General features: G+C 45.4%; 1 protein-coding gene across 2 annotated transcripts; it reads left to right on the forward strand.

Annotated features, from left to right (window-relative positions):
- The first annotated feature begins 1,982 nt into the window (after positions 1-1,982).
- On the forward strand, positions 1,983-16,459 carry LOC138825104 (transmembrane protein 170A). 2 transcript variants are annotated; one of them, XM_070019501.1, is made up of 3 exons: positions 1,983-2,237; positions 9,908-10,078; positions 12,784-16,459. In XM_070019501.1, the coding sequence occupies exons 1-3, from the start codon at positions 2,105-2,107 to the stop codon at positions 12,912-12,914; spliced, it is 435 nt and encodes a 144-aa protein (XP_069875602.1). In that variant the 5' UTR covers positions 1,983-2,104; the 3' UTR covers positions 12,915-16,459. The 2 variants fall into 2 exon arrangements, with proteins under 2 accessions (XP_069875602.1, XP_069875603.1); XM_070019502.1 differs by having other exon boundaries at positions 9,908-10,009.
- Positions 16,460-19,554: the final 3,095 nt, after the last annotated feature.

Consider the following 19,554-nt stretch of genomic DNA (forward strand, 5'->3'; position numbering starts at 1 on the left):
TTCTAAATTAGGTATAGGCACCACCTTCTCCCAATGCATTTTTTTCTCCTCACAAATGTGAGTCACCGACCCTTGGTTTCTACTGGGAGTTTAATTCAGGGTCTAATGCTTACTAAGTGCACACTGCTATTAAGTTACTTCCCTACTCCTCCCCCCACCCGACCTTTATAATGCCCTCGGTTTTTATGACAAGTTCTTGCTTGCCTCATCACTTGCCTGGACTGGGATTCCCCTATTTTTCACTTCCTACAATAGCTTGGACAACAGGTATGTGTTACCATGCTCAGCTTCTTCCACTGAGATGGAGTTTCACAGACTTTTTTACTCAGGCTAACCTCCAACCTCCAACCTCCTAATCTCAGCCTCCCAAATAGCTAGAATTACAGGTGTAATCCCTCAGTGCCCAGCAGATGGTAGCTAATTTAACAACTGTTTTTGCAGGGAAGGGTTGACATTGTCCAAAAAGAACTGTACTCATTACCTGGCTTACGTAGCTAACACCTCTGTACATCATCTTTACAATAATTTTAAAGTTTTAAAATTTTACTATGCTGAGAAGATAAACATATTCTACATTGCCTTCTAAAAGTTTTATAGTTCTTCATCTCACTGTCAGTGAAATAAATGAGAGGTTGTTTATTTAAAGTATAAAACTTGCCAGGCACTGGTGGCTCACACCTGACTGTAATCCTAGCTACTCAGGAGGCTGAGATCTGAGAGTCATGGTTCAAAGCCAGGCTAGGCAGGAAAGTCACTGAGACTTATCTCCAGTTAATCGCTAGAAAACCAGAAGTGGAGCTGTGGCTCAAAGTGGTAGGCAATAACCTTGAGCAGGGACAGTGCCTAATAAAATAAAAAAATTATAAATCAAACACCTGTCTGTGGCCAATGCCTGCAATCCTAGCTACTCAGAGGACTGAGACCTGAGTGAGGGTCAATATTTGGAGCCAGCCAAGTCAGGAAAGTCCATGAAACTCTTACTTCCAATGAACCAGGAAAAGGCCACTGTTAGCCTTGAGGGGAAAAATGCTAAAGGATCATACCCAGGCCCTGAGTTCAAGCCTCTCTATCAGTGCAAAAAACACCCCCCCATCACTTCATTTTTAGTTTGCTTTCTACGTGTTTTGTGATTTTTCAAGAATTTGTGTTGCCCTCCCCCCCCCCCCAATTTGGAGAAGAAATCCTGTTCATTCTGTTGTAAAGAATTTGACTTCATAACTGTTACGGGATTTGGGTCACCAGATCTGGAAACCGGAAATCTTTTGATCTTGTCAGAGAGAATTCAAGAATGGATACAGAAGCTACCTAAAGCAGAATCGGGTTTAGTTATATAAAGCAAAATGAAAGCAAAAGTGCCCTCTCCAGACAGGGGAATGTGCAGACTCACGAAGGAGCCATGATCTGGAGGTCTCATGAGCTCAACCATACATGAAACCCTCGGTTCGATTCCTCAGTACCATATAAACAGAAAAAAACGGAAGTGGCGCTGTGGCTCAAGTGGTAGAGTGTTAGCCTTGAGTGAAGCAGCTCAGGCCCTGAGTTCAAGCCCCAGGACTGACAAAACTCTCAAGATTTTATTGGAGTCTGTGAGCTTGAGGGCAGTTAATTCTGGAAAACTGGGTTCACGTGTCTAATTCGTGAAGGCTGGGCTATGCAACATTGTAAATGATGGGGTTACAAATTGGTCGTGATCCTTGCTTTGTATTGGATCTATATCTCTGGTCTGAACTGGCATGTGCAATTTCTTCACTTTCTAGTAGGGGGCGATACTGAGACGGGCACGGCGGAGCGCAAGCGCCCGCCACATAAAGCAGGGACACTCGTCCAGTAGGGGGCGTAGCCTGAGAGGTACGGGGCTGGGTATTGCGAGCCTTACGCAACGTCAGGGGGCGGGAGAAACAGTCGCCCCGCCCCAGCCAACTGAGGCGCCCTGTGATTGGAGGAAAGAACCATCACTTGGCAGCGCCGTTGGGGTTGGTGGGAGGAAGAAGAGGGCTGTGGCCGCAGGTGACGCCGAGGCGGCGGGAGGTGCGGTGAGCGGAGCTCGGCGTCTGCACTTTCGGGCACTCCCTCCGCCCCTTTCTCTGCGGTGGATGGCGGCGGGATGGAGCGCGAGGGGAGCGGCGGCAGCGGGGGCTCGGCCGGGCTCCTACAGCAGATCCTCAGCCTGAAGGTGGTACCGCGGGTGGGCAACGGGACCCTGTGCCCCAACTCCACCTCGCTCTGCTCCTTCCCAGGTAGGACCCCGCCCCGCGCCTGCGCAGTGCGCCCCGCGCGCCGGCCGCCGCTCCCCCCGCCCCCCGCCCCGCTCCGTCTCCCCGCGTCGGGGTCCGCCGGGGCGGCCGCACCCGGCTCGTTCCGGGCGCGGCGCGGCGGCACTGGGGCGCAGGGGGGCGCCGGCCGTCTCTCGGGGGGAGGTTCGAGGGGTCGTCTCGGCCGGGTCTCACGCGTCCCCCCCAGCAGCCCGCAGCCCTCTCGGCTCCCGGGCCCCGATCCCGCCCCCCCTCCTCCGGCTGCTCTTTCTAGGGATCGCTGTTGGAGACCTGTTGCTTGCGAGCTTGGATTCGAACTCCCTTCTCCCCCCCCCCGTCCTCCCTCCCCGCCGCCCCTCCCTGAGGCCTGCTGGGTAGGAGAAGGGGGGCTCGGGTCGGGCGAGGTTGGGGCTGCCCTGGGGGAGGGGCGAGGAGGCGCCCCCGCCCCCGGGGGGGAGGGTGGGCGCAGCTACGTGTGTGTGTGTGTGTGTGTGTGTGTGTGAGTGTGTGTGACCGGAAGGACTGGGGGGGGGGCTGGGCTCCCTGACTTCGTTCCCAGAGAGAAACGGGGCCAGAGACAGGGCGGACGAGGGAGGACGGGGTTGCTGGCCGCAGTCTGGAGAAGATAAGGCACCTGCGGCCGGTCAGGCCGCGGGCAGCGACTGCCGGGCGCCTTTGCGGGCACGCCCGGGACTTGGGCCTGGCCTGCCCGGGACCGCCCCCCCCCCCCAGCCCCCGCGGGATAGATAGAGCCTTCGCCCGCCTCGGGCCGCCGAGGTGTTCGTTTGTCATCATGCCTACAATGAGACTGGCAGCGCAGAGTCGTGGCAAGTGTCAGCGCCGGGCACGGGAGTTTGAGCCCCGGTGCCAGCACACACACACACACACACACACACCCCTACCTGTGTGGAAGTGTTCAGACACTGCCAAGGCTACCTGCGTACGGGGGTTTTGTTCGTTTGTTTTTTGTTTGGGGGTGGTTTTCTGTTTTTGGTTTTGTTTTTGTTGGGTCCAGTCGTGGGCCTGAACTCTGAGCCTGGGCGCTGTCCCTCAGCTCTTCAGCTCAAGGCTAGTGCCACTGCGCCACTTCCGGCTTTTTTCATTTTGCTTATGTGGTGCTGAGGAATCGAACCCAGGGCCTCATGCATGCAAGGCAAGCGCTCTACCACTGAGCCACCTTCCCAGCCCCATGATAATTCTTTTTATTTGCTTATTTTCTCCAACTCTTTTTTGGAAAATTTTCCAATTCCTATAAACTGAAAAGCAGTGTAGTGAATACACTCACTTTAGGCTGGGTGATACAGTCACATGTGACTTCACAACTCTTTTTTTATTTTTAATATATTTTTATTGTGAAAATACTGTACAGAGGGGTTACAATTATGTAGGTAAGATAATGAGTACATTTCTTATCAGGCATTGTAGCCTCCTGCTTTGTTTCCCCTTCCCGTCCCTTCATATCCTCCCCTCCCCTCCCCTCTTCATTTTTCCACATAAGGACTTGTACATCTCATTGTTGCAATGGGTCCTCCTGTATCCCTGTTTTTACAATTTCACAACTGTTTCTTTTTTTTTTTTTTTGGGGTTCCGGTTGTGGGGCCTGAACTCTGGGCCTGGGCGCTGTCCCTCAGCTCTTCAGCTCAAGGCTAGCGCTCTACCACTTGAGCCACAGCGCCACTTCCGGCTTTTTTCTTTTTGCTTATGTGGTGCTGAGGAATTGAACCCAGGGCCTCATGCATGCAAGGCAAGCGCTCTACCACTGAGCCAACTTCCCAGCCCACAACTCTGTTTCTTAAAGTCCCATGTGACCATCATCATGTACTTAAGGCAAACCCAGCAGGTATAGCCAGCCACACACCCAGACTATGTTACAGTCTTGTAATATGTCTCTGACCTCCACTTTCTCCTGTACAAAGACCTCTGCGATTACCTTGGGTCCATTTGGAAAACCTGGATACTCTCCGGTTGGAAGATCTGTAAGTTGCTCCTGCACAGTCCCTTTGCCATGGAAAGTGGCGTGCTCATTCCTGCATATTGAGGATGAGTGTGTCAGTGTCCATTCTTCCCTGTGCTTACCCTCATGTCCCTTTATCGTCTTTTATCTGATTACTTCATCAGATTTACACTTTACCATAGGGTGAAGTTCATATTTGGTCTATGGCTGATGGAAAAGGCTTTCTGGGTCACACATATGCACACATGTCACGTTTTAGCTTTCTGCAACCCTGTTCAGGAAGTTGCACAAGTTATGATATGTAATGTGTAATACTTCTAAAACAAGGGCTTTTCCCATCATAACTGCAAACATTGATCTGATGGATCTAATCATGTCCTCCAACACTTAAATTTCCCCAATTGACCAAATGGCTTTCTTGCTTTTTTTTGTTTTTGTTTTTCCTTAAAAAGCTCCTGGATCTAATCAGGGATTAAACATTACATTGATTGTGGTTTCTGTAAAGATTAATCTTGTTTTACTTCCATTTTTGACCCAGTTCTTTGAGATTGAGATTGTGTGTGTGTGTGTGTGTGTGTGTGTGTGTGTGTGTGTGTGTGTGTGTGTGTGTGTGTGTGTGTGTGTGTGTGTGTGTGTGTGTGTGTGTGTGTGTGTGTGTGTGTGTGTGTATCCATCTGTCTCCTGGGTCTTGAATTCAGGGTCTGAGCGCTTTCTGTCCCTGAGCTTTTTTGCTCAAGGCTAATGTTCTCCTACTTGAGCCACAGCTCCAGGTCTAGCTTTTTGGTGGCTAATTGTACATAAGAGTAACAGACTTTGCTGCCTGTGCTAGGTTCAAATTTTGACCCTCAGATCTCAGCCTCCTGAGTTGCTGGGAGTTTTGAAGAACCTAAGGAAATTGTTTTGTAGTCCAGTGACTTTTTTGTTTTGTAGTTCAGTGACTTTTCTTCATGCTTAGATGCACATGAAATGTTTTTGGTCACAATGCTACCTACAACATAGTTTGTTACACCAGGAGATCATCAATGTCCATTGATGCCCTTCATGATGCTTGCTTCATTTATTTGGTGCAAATAATCTATTGGATCTTCACCCGTGTCCTCTTATGAGTAAAGTCCTGTGTGGGTGATATGTGGGAATTGAATATTCACTCCATCTGTCTGTCTTTAAGGAGGATCGAGGCAAGTCAATTTGGGATGATAGTTTCAGGATCTTATACTAAAACATCTGTAGTCATGGGAATTGTTTGCTTTCAGAAATGGTTATGCAGAGAATGAACTGCAATTTGTACTTGAGTTTGCCATTGCTTCTGTGGAGATGACGCATGCTGGTATTGGTTACCAGTTCTCTGTGGTCTCTGGGCTGGGGATGCGGACGTCACGGAGTGTAGCCCTTGACTCGGAATATAGTGCTAAACTCACACTCTCCCTGCTCTGGCTCTCTTTGCTAGAATGGTGGGTTGGTGGGTAATGAAGTTTGTCACTTTGAAGCATCAAAACCTACTTAATGTGAATTTTATTCAGTGTCCTGAATCTGGCATCATTTCTATTTTGGTTCCACAGAAAAGGTTATTTGTAGTTATGCCAACTCATTATGGCAGAATCATTGCTCTAAGGTAATTCTGTGGTTTCTCTCTACCAGGAAGCTTTGAATTGATTTTTATTTGTTTATTTATGGCCTGGGCACTGTCCCTGAGCTCTTCAGCTCAAGGCTAGCGCTCTACCACTTGAGCCATAGAGCTACTTCCAGTCTTCTGGTGGCTCATTGGAGATAAGAGTCTCACAAACTTTCCTTGTTCAGGCTAGCTTTGAACCGTGATCCTCAGATCTCAGCCTCCTAAGTAGCTAGGATTACAGGTGTAAGCTACCGGCACCTGGCTGAATTGATTAGTTTTTTGTTTTTTGTTTTTTTGGTTGGTCATAGGGCTTGAACTCTGGGCCTGGGCGCTGTTCCTCAGCTCTTCAGCTCAAGGCTAGCACTCTAACACTTGTGCCACAGCACCACATCCAGCTTTTTCTGCTTATGTGGTGCTGAGGAATCGAACCCAAGGCCTTCTACATGTATGGCAAGCACTCTACCACTGAGCCACCTTCCCAGCCTTGTTTTTTTTTTAAAACCTGCATTTGTAGTTTGGCTGTTTAGGATTTCCACCTAACTCTCCTTATTCTATCCTAAATTGTTCAATTTCTCCCTCCCTTTCTTCCTTCCCTCCTTCCTCCCTCCCTCCCCTTCTCTTTCTCTCTTTCTACTCTCTCTCTCTCTTTTGTTTTGAGAACGTTTTCATTGAGTACATTAGGCTGACCTTGAACTTGTGATCTTTCTGCTTCAGCCTCCCCTGGGATTACAGCAGTGTCACCACTCTTGGCAGTGTTTCCATCTCCTTTTTGCTGTCTTGTTTATCAGGAATGGCATTTCCTGAAAATAGGGATTTCAACCAAGTGAATCATTGCCAAGGTCTATTTTATAATAATTAAACTAAAAGCTGATATTTTGTTTGGAATCAGAAAAAAATCACACGTAGAGAATTCCTGGTTTTCAGTCACACTGTTTGTTTTCTGGGCACCAAGTTAAGGTACCTGGTGAACAGAACAAAGCTTGTGCCACATAGAGCTTCCATTCCATTAGCGTTTGAGGGAGAAAATAAGCTAAGCATGGAACATCTGGGGGTAAGTGTGATATGGGATTAAGTACATAGTGTGTGTGTGTGTGTGTGTATGTGTATGTGTGTAGTTGAGGGATGATCTGACCTCCCCCCCCATAATGTAGTTCAGAGTTGTACACTATGAGCACAATCAGTGTGAGAATATTTTCACCACTCGTTCTTGAGTGACAGACAAGGTGGGACCAGGTTAGGACCAAGACCACCGGGCATGGGGCAGCCCAGGGCGCACATTCCCAAACCAGGGACCAGAGGCAAGCAGTGGTTTCAGGAGGAAGACGGCATAGTAAGCAGTCCGGAGGCCAGTATTGTGTTCAGGGGGAACTGGGGACAGATGGAGCTCCTGGCAGGCAGGAGCTTGCTGGCAGGAGTCTTCCAGAGGGCAGTGGGGAGATGCGGGCTGATGGGCCATGAGCACCATGACCACCCAGCAGCCGGGTGGAGTTGCAGGACTGGATAGGTCTCCAATCTCCAGGAGGACCCGTGTGGTCCTTTAGAGACAGTCGCAGCTTTAGAGAAGCTGGCCAAGTGCACCCACTGTGACCTGGACCCTAAGGTCAGGGTGGAGCCAGCTGAAAGGCTGGCTGTCTCCTTGCTGCGCTGATGGGGGCCAAGTTCATCCCGAGGCCATGGTGGAAGTGCGATGACTCAGCTGTGGAGGTTCTGAGGCCAGGGAGCTGGTCCTCACAAAGCCCTTCATGCATAGGATTTTATTCAATTAGAATCACATAGAGAGCTGCTCTCGCGTGGCTTTTCTTTCCCTGGATTTTTGGCAGCACTGGGGGTTGAACTCAGCACGCTGCATTTGCTAGGCAGGTGCTCTACTGTCCTATTGCTCTACTGCTGAGCCATGCTACCAGCCCTTTTTTTTTTGTCGGCCGTGGGGTTTGAACTCTGGGCCTGGGCGCTGTCCCTCAGCTCTTCAGCTCAAGGCGAGCGCTCTACCACTTGAGCTACAGCGCCACTTCCGGTTTTCTGGTGGTTTATTGGAGATAGGAGTCTTACCGTCTCTCCTGCCCGGGCTGGCTTTGAACCGAGATCCTCAGATCTCAGCCTCCTGAGTAGCTAGGATTACAGGCGTGAGCCACCAGCGCCCGGCTACCAGCCCTTTTTTTTGCACTGGTTATTTGTTTACTTTTGCTGGCACCTGGGTTTGAACTTGGGGCCAGGCTGAGCAAGCAAAGGGCCCTTCCGCTTGAGCCCCACCTCTAGCCCTTTGTCTTTTTTTTTTTTTTTTCTTTACTGATATGCCCGACATAGATGTGCTCAATAAATATTTGAGTATGTAATGGATAAGTTCTTAGTGTTTGAATTAGTTTATTAGTGCACTAATTTGGCATCCTAAACAAGTTTTTACCATTTTATAGTCCCAGAGGTCAGGAGTCCAAGAGGTCTCACCAGGCTAAAACCAAAAGTATGGGTAGGACTGGGTCCCTTCTGAAAGGACCAGAAAGAGATCCTTTTTTTTTTTTTTTTTTGCCAGTTGTGGGGCTTGAACTCTGGGCCTGGGCGCTGTCCCTCAGCTCTTCAGCTCAGGGCGAGCTCTCTACCACTTGAACTACAGTGCCACTTCCTATTTTCTGGTAGTTTATTGGAGATCAGAGTCTCATGGACTTTCCTGCCCAGGCTGGCTTTGAACCGCAATCCTCAGGTGTCAGCTCCTGAGTAGCTAGGATTACAGGTGTGAGCCAACAGTGCCTGGTGTTCCTTACCTTTTGCAGCTTCTTAGAGGCTGCCTGCATTCCTGGGCTAATGGCCTCTTTCTCTTCAGAGCCAACAGCATAACATCTTCAAAATATCTAGGACACTGGTCTCCTGCCTCCCTTTTGCTGGACCCTTATGATTACGTCAGGTCCATCTGGAAAATCCTGACAATCTCCTACGGAAGGTCCTTAATGTAATCCCATCTGCATGAAAGTATCCTTTTGCCCAATTTGGGGGATGAGGATGTGAAAGTCTTTGGGGTCTGTTCTACCCCTGTACTTTCATTTCTCTTTCTAGTCTTTTACTGCAGATTACTTATCTGATGCATACTTCACCATGATAGGCCTTTCACTGCCTCTGTGGTTTGAAATCATTTCCTCATGAATGGATTGTGGTGGGCACAGGGTTTTGTTTTGTTTTGTGCCACAAGTGGGCCGTGAGCTCAGGGCCTGAGGGCTGTCCCTGAGCTTTTGTGCTGAAGGCTAGCACTCTGCCACTTGAGCCACAGATCCACTTCTGGCTTTTGGGTAGTTAATTGGAGATAAGAGTTTTACAGACTTTCTTGCCCAGGCTGGCTTTGAACTTTGCTCCTCAGACCTCAGTCTCCTGAGTAGCTAGGATTGTAGGTGTGTGCCACAGGTGCCTGGCTGAGATTATGGGTTTGTAATAAAGGCAAGGTTGGCCCACTGTGTAGCCTCCCTCTCACAGGATGTATTGGAGCCATAGGCGTGGCCTAGTACAGCCAGAGACCACCAGATGTGGCCTCTCAGCCTTGGTTTCTCAGCTTACAGAATTGTGAGCTGAAGAATTTTAGTTGTAGCAGCACAAAGCAGATCTGCACAGCTGCCAAAGAAAACAAAGCTGGAGATAATGCACTTGAAGTGGTAAACAAGACATACTGTAAGATAGAACAAATAATTTTGACTGTGTTGGGCCAGGGAAATGAAAAGTACTGGATAACAATCGATAAGTAGCTATTAAGTAGATGGCAAATTAAGGTATGGGAGATTAAAGAGAAATCACTTCCTTTTTTTAAAAAGTGTTTTCTATAGATCTGGATTTGCTTTTGCTATTAAGAGTCCTTTAATGATCCCATTTATCTGAAGTACAATATAATACCTTTTTTTCCCCCCCTACTTGAAGCAACTTAAGTGGAACTATATCAATATGTAGGTGCCTGAGGTAGGTGCCAATGGTTGTAGTTCAGAGATATAGGGCTGCAGCTGCTCCCCCTTCTCTGAGACTCAAATGGTTTTAGAAAGGAAGCCCTGGAGAGGGTGAGGACCTTTTGTGGTGCTTGCCAAGCCTTATGTGTGACCCAGTCTTTTGTGTCCTTTGCAGAGATGTGGTATGGTGTGTTCCTGTGGGCACTGGTGTCTTCTCTCTTCTTTCATGTCCCTGCTGGATTACTGGCCCTCTTCACGCTCAGACATCACAAATATGGTAGGTTCATGTCTGTAAGCATCCTGTTGATGGGCATCGTGGGACCAATTACTGCTGGAATCTTGACAAGTATGTTAGACATTAAAATACCAGTCAAAACGTTGAAATGTGCCTCGTCGGTTCATTTAGGATTCGTTTTAGAAATATATCTGAGTGGGATAATTATTTTTAAAGAGTAGTGTCTATCATTATGAGACTTTCCTCCTCTTCCCCTCCTCCTCCTCTTCCTCCTCCTCCTCATTTTTAATAATGTGTGCTGGTCCTGGAGCTCAAACTCAGCACCTGGGTGCTGTCCCTGAGCTTTTTTTCATTCAAGGTTAGCACTCTACAGCCACAGCTCCACTTTCAGCTTTTTAGTGGTTAATTGAAGATAAGAGTAAGAGACTTTTCTGTCCAGGCTGGCTCTGAAATATAGATCCTCAGATCTCAGTCAGCCTCCTGAGTAGCTAGGATTACAGGCATGAGCCACCAGAGCTCTGAGGCTTTTTTCTTCTCCTCTTTTGTTATGGGCTTATTTTAGTTCTGGGGTTTGCTTTTTGCTCAAAGCTGGTGGAGAAAAGTGGAGCCTTTATGGTGCTTAATCATAGATGAGTGTCTCATGGACATCCCTTCCCCAAGCTGGCTTCAAACCATGTTCCTCTAATCTCAGCCTCCTGAGTGGTTAGGATTACAGGTTTGAACCACCAGTGCCCAGGTCTCGATAAAGTTCTTTAAGCTTCCTTCTGCCCAGCCCACTCTTTGAGGGGAGCTAAATTACAGAGGCTCAATGAAGAATGCATTCTGAGACATTGGTGACATCCAGTGCCACTGGAGGTAGTGCCACTGGAGAGTTCAGGTAGGGGCCTGAACTCTGGGCCTGGGCACTGTCCCTCAGCTCTTCAGCTCAAGGCCAGTGCTCTACCACTTGAGCCACAGCGCCACTTCCGGCTTTATTCTTTTTGCTTATGTGGTGCTAAGGAATCGAACCCAGGCCTCATGTATGCAAGGCAAGTACTCTACCACTGAGCTACCTTCCCAGTCCCTGGAGGTAGGTTTTCTTTGAGTACTGTACACTAGACCTTGGGCCCGTGAGTTTAGCAGCCTCTAAGCCCTGAACTCAACCACCAACCCTGAAGAAAACATTTTCAAGTCATAGATGCTCAAGGCAGCCAACCTTTGGTTAATATTGTTCTTTTTATTTTATTTTTCGTTGGTCGTGGATGCTGAGCTTTTTTTGCTCAAGGTTAGCTCTCAACCACTTTGAGTGACAGCTCCACTTCTGGTTTTCTACTCATTAATTGGAGAAAAGAGTCTCACAAACTTTCCTCCCTGCGTTGGCTTCTAACTTTGATTCTCAGATCTCAGCCTCCTGAGTAGCTAGGATTATAGGCGTGAGCCACCAGCCCCCAGCTTAATACTTTCATATTATAAGATGTGTGGTGTTGAGAAATGACTCCCTGTCTTTTTGCTGGCTAAGCATAATGACTACTACTGAGCTACAGTACTCCAGCCCAAATGTGTATAGACATTTTATTGAGGACTATGTATTACCAGTCTCTGCCACAATCAGATAAGTACTGGATAGATACAGGTGTTTTGTGTTATCAATTTCTAGGAAGTTTTCTAGCATCAAAACAATTATGTAGGCGAGAAAGAAACCCCTGGGATTACCCTTGTTTGCCTTTAATTTTTTTTTTCTCTTACTTACAATGGATTCTCCTATATAGCCCAGTCTGGCCTCAAACCCACACTCCTCCCCCACCCCCCACCCCCTCCTGAATACCTGAATTATAGGTATACACTACCACACCTGTTCTATGTGTCCTCTGAACAACTTCCGTGGTTTAGAGTCCTCTTCCCTTCCTCTGTCCATAGCCCCTCACCCTCTCCTCTTTCTCTTTCTTAAGTGGAACCATGAGGATGATAGAAAGTGGAGCCACAAGAAAGGAGATTATTTCCTGTGGCCTGGAACATTTCTTGCTTGTCTCACTCAGGAGACTCATTTATTACCAAAATTTTATTACATACTTCTTAAGAGGCATGGGATTAAATTGCATGGAAATAAAAAGATTTTTGAGTTCATAGTCAGGTCATGTAGAAGTTGCTATGATTTTGATTCTTCTAGATGATTATGGTGGTGGTGGTGGTGGTAGGGGTAGTAGTGGCGATAATGATGATGGTGATGATGGTGGTGGCGGTGGTGGTGATGATTATGATTTGTACTAGAACTCTGGACCTAGGTACTGTCCTTTAGTTTTTTTTTTTGCTCAAAGCTGGTACTCTACCATGTGAGTCACTATTCCACTTTTGGCTTTTTGGTGGCTAATTGGAGATAATATTCTCATGGACCTTCCTACTGGAGCTGGCATTAAACCATGATCCTTAGATCTCAGCCTCATGAGTAGCTAGGAGTACAAACTGGCACCCAGCACTTCCAGATTGTTTTTTTCAATTAATGTAGTAGACTCTCAGTGTTAGGGAGTCCACATCTAAAACCACATTTCAGTGATTTGCAGAGCAGATAAAGAAAACTTAACTAGAGTGAGTAGGAAGAATAGAGGAAATAAAGCATTTCTGTAATTTTTTTTTATTGTTATAAAGGTGATGTGCAGAGGGCTTATGGTTACATAAGTCAGGTAATAAGTACATCTCTTTCTGGACAATCATGTCTGTAATATTTACATTTTAGTGTAAAAAATCTGGAACATTCTGTTGAGAGTGGGACTTTAAGTGGTATATTTTCATGATTTTTGTTAACCTCACTTTTTTCCTAACACCCTTGAATTTTGAACCAGGTGCCGCCATTGCCGGAGTATACCGCGCAGCAGGGAAGGAGATGATACCATTTGAGGCCCTCACCCTGGGCACGGGACAGACGTTCTGTGTAGTGGTGGTCTCTTTTTTACGGGTTTTAGCTACTCTATAGCATATACTCTCTATGGTATGAGGTCGAAGCTCTGTTTTATAACAGCCTCAGAAGGAATACATTGGAGTAGTATTTTCTTCGCTCTCCAAATGGAAGCAACGTGGATGAATAGGAATCTGAACCACATCTCCGCCTCTTCTTCAACTTGACACGCCAGCCATCAAAGGTCTCTGTGGACTCCTATTATTCCCAACCAAGACAGAACAAGTTGCTTGCTTTTCTTTCTATGGACATTTAATTGAAGACATGCACACCTTGACCCAAGCCAAGCCATCATCGCTTCTGGATTGTATCCCTTGCCACTTGAATTTCCAATAGTCTGTGAGGAAATGCAGAGTCTCTCACCTCTTTCAGAGCAACTATGGAAACTACTGGCTCATTTCAAGTGTGAGTACTCTGTGCTGAAATCTTAGTTGACCTAAACTTGATTAAAATCTGAAAACTCCTTTTGCGACAGCTTCATGATGATAACACCAAGTTTCAGTTGAGTCTAGCTGTGAGAACAAATTTAGTGAACTATAACAGGAAAACAATTGAGTAACTCAAGGAAATGGCTTTGGTCCCACTGAGAATGTGATATTTTATGGAAAACTGTCTTGACCTCTGGTTATTTATTTTAACAGATGTGAACTTAACTGTTTTGTACATTTGGCCAAAATAAGCTAGTTAATTCAGATGCTGGGTTTGTTTTGGTTTTTCTTTTCCCAAGGGAAGGTCTCACTGTGCATGTGGTCCAGGCTGGCCTTAACCTCACAATCTTACTGCCTCAGCCTCCTAAGTGCTAGGATGACAGGGATGCACAAAACATTTTATTTTTAAAGTGATGAGCTCACTGTGTGGGCCAGGCTGGTCCCGAACTCCTGCACGCGAGTGATCCGCCTGCCTCAGCTTCCCAAATAGCGGGACTGCAGGCACACACCATCATGCCTGGTTGAGACTTTTCCAAAGAATTTCTATGCCCCATTTGAAAAAAAATTTAGTTTTAGTTTAGCTTGAGTTGAAATTTTAAGCCAGATTGGGTTAGGGTACCTTTCCCTTTGGGCATTCAGGCACATATATACATCCGACATGCTATGATAGTTTTTCTTAGAGACTTTAGTTTATAGATGACTCTTGAGAGATTGAGGAAGTGTGGCTGAAATGAGGGTAGGTGTTGGGGACTTGGGGGTTGTAATCTGTTTACCTAGCACGGCCCCACAACCCACTTTGCAGTATTAGAGCATCACCTCCCAGAAAGTGCCTGAAGTTTCCTTTCCAGGCATACCTCCATCCTGCCCCTTTCAACTTTTAGTCAAGAGAATTTTTATCCTTAAAGAGATGTCCAAGTTTTAAATTTTGGATATTTAATTTTTGAGATTTTTAAAAACTCAACATTTAGCTGTTTTAATTTCTATTCTGCTGCTGAGTTCTTTTTTCATTGAAAGGCCTGGAAAAACTGTGACCTTCAAAAGGGAAACAATTGCAAAAATTAAGTAACTTTTACCACCTAAACTGTTTAATACAGGGCACAATCAATGGTGGTGTTGTCTTCCAGACAATAACTGTCATCCTGAAGGAGGGCTTTCATTGAGAGATGACAGGTCCCAGTCCATGAGCTCAAATGCACGTGAATTTATTTAAAGCCTCTGGCTTCTGATTAGAAGGATCAGGAGGATCAATTTGTTTAATCACTTATCAAAATTACAGTGACATATATCCAAGTAGCAGGAAAATTGTGAGTACACGTAAATGTCCTTTCAGATTTCCTAACAGGAAGCTCAGCTTTCTTCCAACAAATTGTTAAAGATTTCAGTTTGTAGTTCAAAGAGATGTGTTTTGTTTTGTTTTTTAGAAAATATCCCTTCAAACCATGTCTGTAATCCTAGCTACTCTGGAGGCTGAGATCATAGGATTATGGTTCAAAGCTGGCCTGGTCAGAAAAGTCTGTGAGACTTTTATCTCCACTTGACCACCGAAAAGCTGAAAGTAGGGCTGTGAATCAAGTAGCAGAGCACCAGCCTTGGGCAAAAAAGCTAAGGTGCAGCACCCAAACCCTGAGTTCAAGCCTCGAAGCTAGTACACACAAAATGAAGGAAGGAAAGGAAGGAAGGGAAAAATCTCCCTTCAGTTTAAGAAACTCCTTTTATACTGGAAGATGATATTGAGTATCACTATTAGATGATGCATCTTACTAGAGGTTTCACCTAAAACATTCTTTAGGGTATAATTTCACAAATTAAACATGTGGGGCCAGTAGTTAGGGGACTGTTACCCTGAATACTAACTTTTGAACATAACGACCCATGATAAAAATGTTATTTTTATTTGGAGCCAAGATGAGAAAGTTAGGACATTCTGGAAGATCTTTTTTTTTTTTCCCCCAGGGCTGAGGACCGAACCCAGGGCCTTGCGGGTGCTGGGCGGGCGCCCTTCCGCGTGCCGGGCGGGCGCCCTTCCGCGTGCTGGGCGGGCGCCCTTCCGCTGGGCTAAACCCCTAGCCCCCTTTTGTTTGTTTCTTGTTTGATATACTTTATCTGTTCTTTTAAAACACTTAAAATATAAAGTATATCTCCAAATTATTGAATGTTTTATTTGTCCCAGTTTGTGAAGCATTCTCATCTGAGTAAATGTATATAGAATTTATATAGATTAAACTGCGTAACTTAAATGTTTTCAGGGAGAAACTTTGAATGATAACAAAGAATGTATTCCACTTTGGTGGGTTTTTTTCCTGTCTCTTTTCTTCCTGCTTCTTGTCTCAAATACAGAATTATTTGCAGTTGGCTGCTCAGATGATAGAATGTTGGCATTCATGTCGAACATTTTACCTAATAAAATTTTTTGAGAACTTTTGCCAACAACTGACTTTCTTAGAGACATTCAGCCATCATTTCCCCAGCAAGGTTCAACTTTACTTTCTGTAAATGCTGAGAAAAGGGAGGTAGTCCTCAATAATTTTTTGAAAATCAAAAATCAACCCTGTTGATTCTTTAATAGGCTTTTGGGGTGAAAGCATTTGGTGAGAACTGAAAAGATTCATAAGCAAGAGCAGAATGAATGTTGCAAGAGAAAGATGTCACTGTACTATGTATATTTGCCAAAGTCTGCTAAAAGGCATCAAGTAACACTGTTTCAACTAGTGAGAAGCAGCTGATGGAAATAACTAACCTTGCATCCTTCCTTACATCCCTTCACATTTTTAATCAATCATATGTTGGCTTTTGATTCCAATGTCCTTTCTGACCATTCTGGTTTGCATTAAGTTCTTATTACACTGCAGAACACGCCAACCTTCCCTTTGGAGCTGTTTCCTGGAATGTGACGCCCTGGTGCCGTTAGCAATCCACACACAGAAGTCTGTGAAGTTGCATTTCTTTTTTTGTGCATTCTGTGAGGCTGGTTGTGACCAAAATCAGCTTAACTTTTTTAAAATTAGGTAATTTCACTAACTGCTACAGTTAAAATGATCAAATCTTTGTACAATAGGAAATTATTTAAACTTTATTTTTCTACTGACATTTCTAATTCTAATGTGTAAATGTTTATCAATAAAGAGTTACTTTAAATTCTTTGGTTTGGAATTGCATTTCTTTTTGAGTAGCCAGAAAGTTTATCTTTTGTAATAAAGTTGATCAGTTTTTTTTTTTGTTGTTGTTGTTGTTTGTTTTTTGGTCAGTCATGGGACGTGAACTCTGGGCCTGGGCATTGTCCCTGAGCTCTTTTGCTCAAGGCTAGCGCTCTATCATTTTGAGCCACAGCTCCACTTCTGGTTTTTGACTGGTTAATTGGAGAGAAGCGTCTCACGGGGACTTTCTGCCTGTGCTGGCTTCTATCTGCGATCCTCAGCTCTCAGGCTCCTGAGTAGCTAGGATTACAGGCGAGAGCCACCAGCACCTGGCCTTTCACTGTATTTTATGTCAACTTTTTTCTGTTACAGGAAAATTCTTTTTTTTTTTTTTTTTTTTTTTGTCGGTCGTGGGGCTTGAACTCTGGGCCTGGGCGCTGTCCTTCAGCTCTTCAGCTCAAGACGAGTGCTCTACCACTTGAGCTACAGCGCCACTTCCGGTTTTCTGGTGGTTTATTGGAGATAGGAGTCTCATGGTCTCTCCTGCCCGGGCTGGCTTTGAACCGAGATCCTCAGATCTCAGCCTCCTGAGTAGCTAGGATTACAGGCATGAGCCACCAGCGCCCGGCTACAGGAAAATTCTTACTCAAAGATGTAATTATACTTACATGTGACCTGGATTCATTAACTCTGTGGGATATCAAGAAACTTTGGTATGACTCTATACTCTTGTTTGTGAATAACATTTCTATAGTAAGAATAGTGAAGCATTGCTTGTAGGTTAGGTTCTTGTAAGCTTGTGGCAACCTTTTGTCACCTGACCTGTTTTAGGTATGTGTCTGTTCAAAGACATCTTTCACTGGGAGCCAGTGGCTTATACCTCTAATTCTAGCTACTCAGGAGGCTGATTTGAAGATCAAAATTGGAAGCCAGCTGTGGCAGGAAAGTCTGTGAGACTCTTATTAACCACCAGAAAACCAGAAGTGGCATTTGTAACTCAAATGGTAGAATTCTAGTCTCGAGAAGGAAACAAAACAAAACCAAAAACTCAGGGACAGTGCCTTGAGTTCAAGCTCCAGGATCCACACAAAAACTCACTTGCACACATCTCAGAAGACACCTTAGTTGCAATACACAACAAAGGGAGATTAAGTGCTGAGAATGATGGTTCAAAGCCAGCCCAGGCAGGAAAGCCTGTGAGACACATCTCCAATTAACCAGCAAAAAGCCATAAATGAAGCTGTGGCTCAAATGGTAAAGCAGAAAAAGTTCAAGTATAGCACCTAGGCCCTGAGTTCAAGCCCCAGTACAAATAGGAAAAAAAACAAAAACAAGAGCAGGGCGCCGGTGGCTCACACCTATAATCCTAGCTACTCAGGAGGCTAAGATCTGAGGATTGCAGTTTGAAGTCATCCCTGGCAGAAAAATCCCTGTGAGACTCCAATTAACCACTCAGAAAACAGAAGTGGCACTGTAGCTCAAGTTGTACAGTGCTAGCCTTGAGTACAAAGAGGCTCAGGGACAGTGCCCAGGACCTGAGTTCAAGCCCCAAAACTGACCAAAAAAAAAAGTTTACAAACATTAAATGCTTATTATTGATGGAAATGCAGGCTGTGATGGAGTAATGTGCAGTGTGATTCAACTCAACTACGTCCCCTAAAGACCCAGCAAGGCAGGGGTGGAATTCTACAGAAGAGGGAAAAGGTAGCACATGGACATCTATTGGTAGTTCTTCCTTAAAAGTTTGACTATCTCCACTTGTTGAAGCAATGGGCTCTCTCAATCTGATGTGAAAAACTGCACCAGCTTGGCTTGGCTTTCTGCCTCATGTTTTTAAGCATCTGCATGTAAAGAGCAAATCAGTGGAGGTGAGGGGTTAAATTTGAGGTTGTGACCAAGCATAGGGTCACACTCTTCCATTGGCATTAAAAAATCTCCAGCAGAGCAGAATTCCATTCTGTTGTTTTAGCTGCTGTGAAAGGGACAATTCTTGAGAATCTTGGGTTTTCCTCCTCCTCCTCATAGCTGACTCCTACAGCTTGCTTTGCCATCTCATCTAGGTCTTCATTTGATGGGCTCTACTGTCTTGTCTGCCAAAAATTCTCCACATCTTTTTCATTCATTGTCCTAAAGGCCTCCAATTATTTGCCATGCAGTAGGTGTTATTGACTGTTCTTTATATATGTTCTGTGACACTTTCTACACAGTCTGGCCAAACTTTCTAACAGTTACCAAGAGCAGCTGACGATATTAATTCCATGCTATTCCAGTGTACCTGATAATGTTGCATATAGTAACTGACTACCAGTAAGACATTATTGTGGTTTCCTTGGTGGCCTTGTGGGTCTTCCAGGCCTTCATTTTAAAGCTTGTGTAGTGTGCCTTGAAAGCTTTTATTATGCCCCAATCAAGTGGTTGGATGAGAGATGTAGTATTTGAGGACATAAGAAAAAACAACAACAAACTTCTGCATTGGGGTATGCATATTCCAGATCTTCATGGCAATGGACAAAAGGCATTAGTAAAAATCAGTAAAACCTTGAAAGCAAGATTTCTACTCTGTACTTTTTTGTTCCACCAACAATGGACTGGCATATGTTTCGCATTTTCCTCTTGAAGTGTTTGTGAACTGTGGGCTCTATACAACATAAAGGGTTTGCACTTCAAGTCGCCCTTGGCATTGGCACACAACAGCAAAGCCAGGAACTTTAGAGGCTATTTGCATTATATGACAGTATCCTTGTTTAGCCAGTCTTGCTGGGCACTGGTGACTCACACCTGTAATCCTAGCTACTCAGGAGGCTGAGATCTGAGGATCATGTTTCAAAACCAGCCCAGACAGGAAAGTCTGTGAGACTTTTATCTCCAGAAAACCAGAAGTGGAGCTGTGGTTCAAATCGTAGAGCAGTAGCTGTGTGGAGATGGGGGAGCTCAGGGACAGCTCCCAGGCAGAGTTCAAGGGCCACCACCGTCAAAAAGAAGGGAGGGAGGGAGGGCCAGTCTCCTCACTATTGTAACCCTGCTCTTCACATAACTCTTACCCTGGATGACAGTGTTATTTAAATCCTTCTTCTGATCTGCAGAACTTGCCTGGCC

This window comes from Dipodomys merriami, unplaced genomic scaffold, assembly GCF_024711535.1.
Source record: "Dipodomys merriami isolate MVZ:Mamm:240054 unplaced genomic scaffold, mDipMer1.0.p SCAF_134, whole genome shotgun sequence".
NCBI classification, from domain to species: Eukaryota; Metazoa; Chordata; class Mammalia; order Rodentia; family Heteromyidae; genus Dipodomys; species Dipodomys merriami.

Bases quoted from the DNA above. Each gene is read 5' to 3' on its own strand.
- LOC138825104 (XM_070019501.1), top strand. From the start codon at position 2,105: ATGGAGCGCGAGGGGAGCGGCGGCAGCGGGGGCTCGGCCGGGCTCCTA. The intron at 2,238-9,907 runs GTAGGACCCCGC...TGTCCTTTGCAG, and splicing joins CTCGCTCTGCTCCTTCCCAG to AGATGTGGTATGGTGTGTTC. The intron at 10,079-12,783 runs GTATGTTAGACA...ATTTTGAACCAG, and splicing joins TACTGCTGGAATCTTGACAA to GTGCCGCCATTGCCGGAGTA.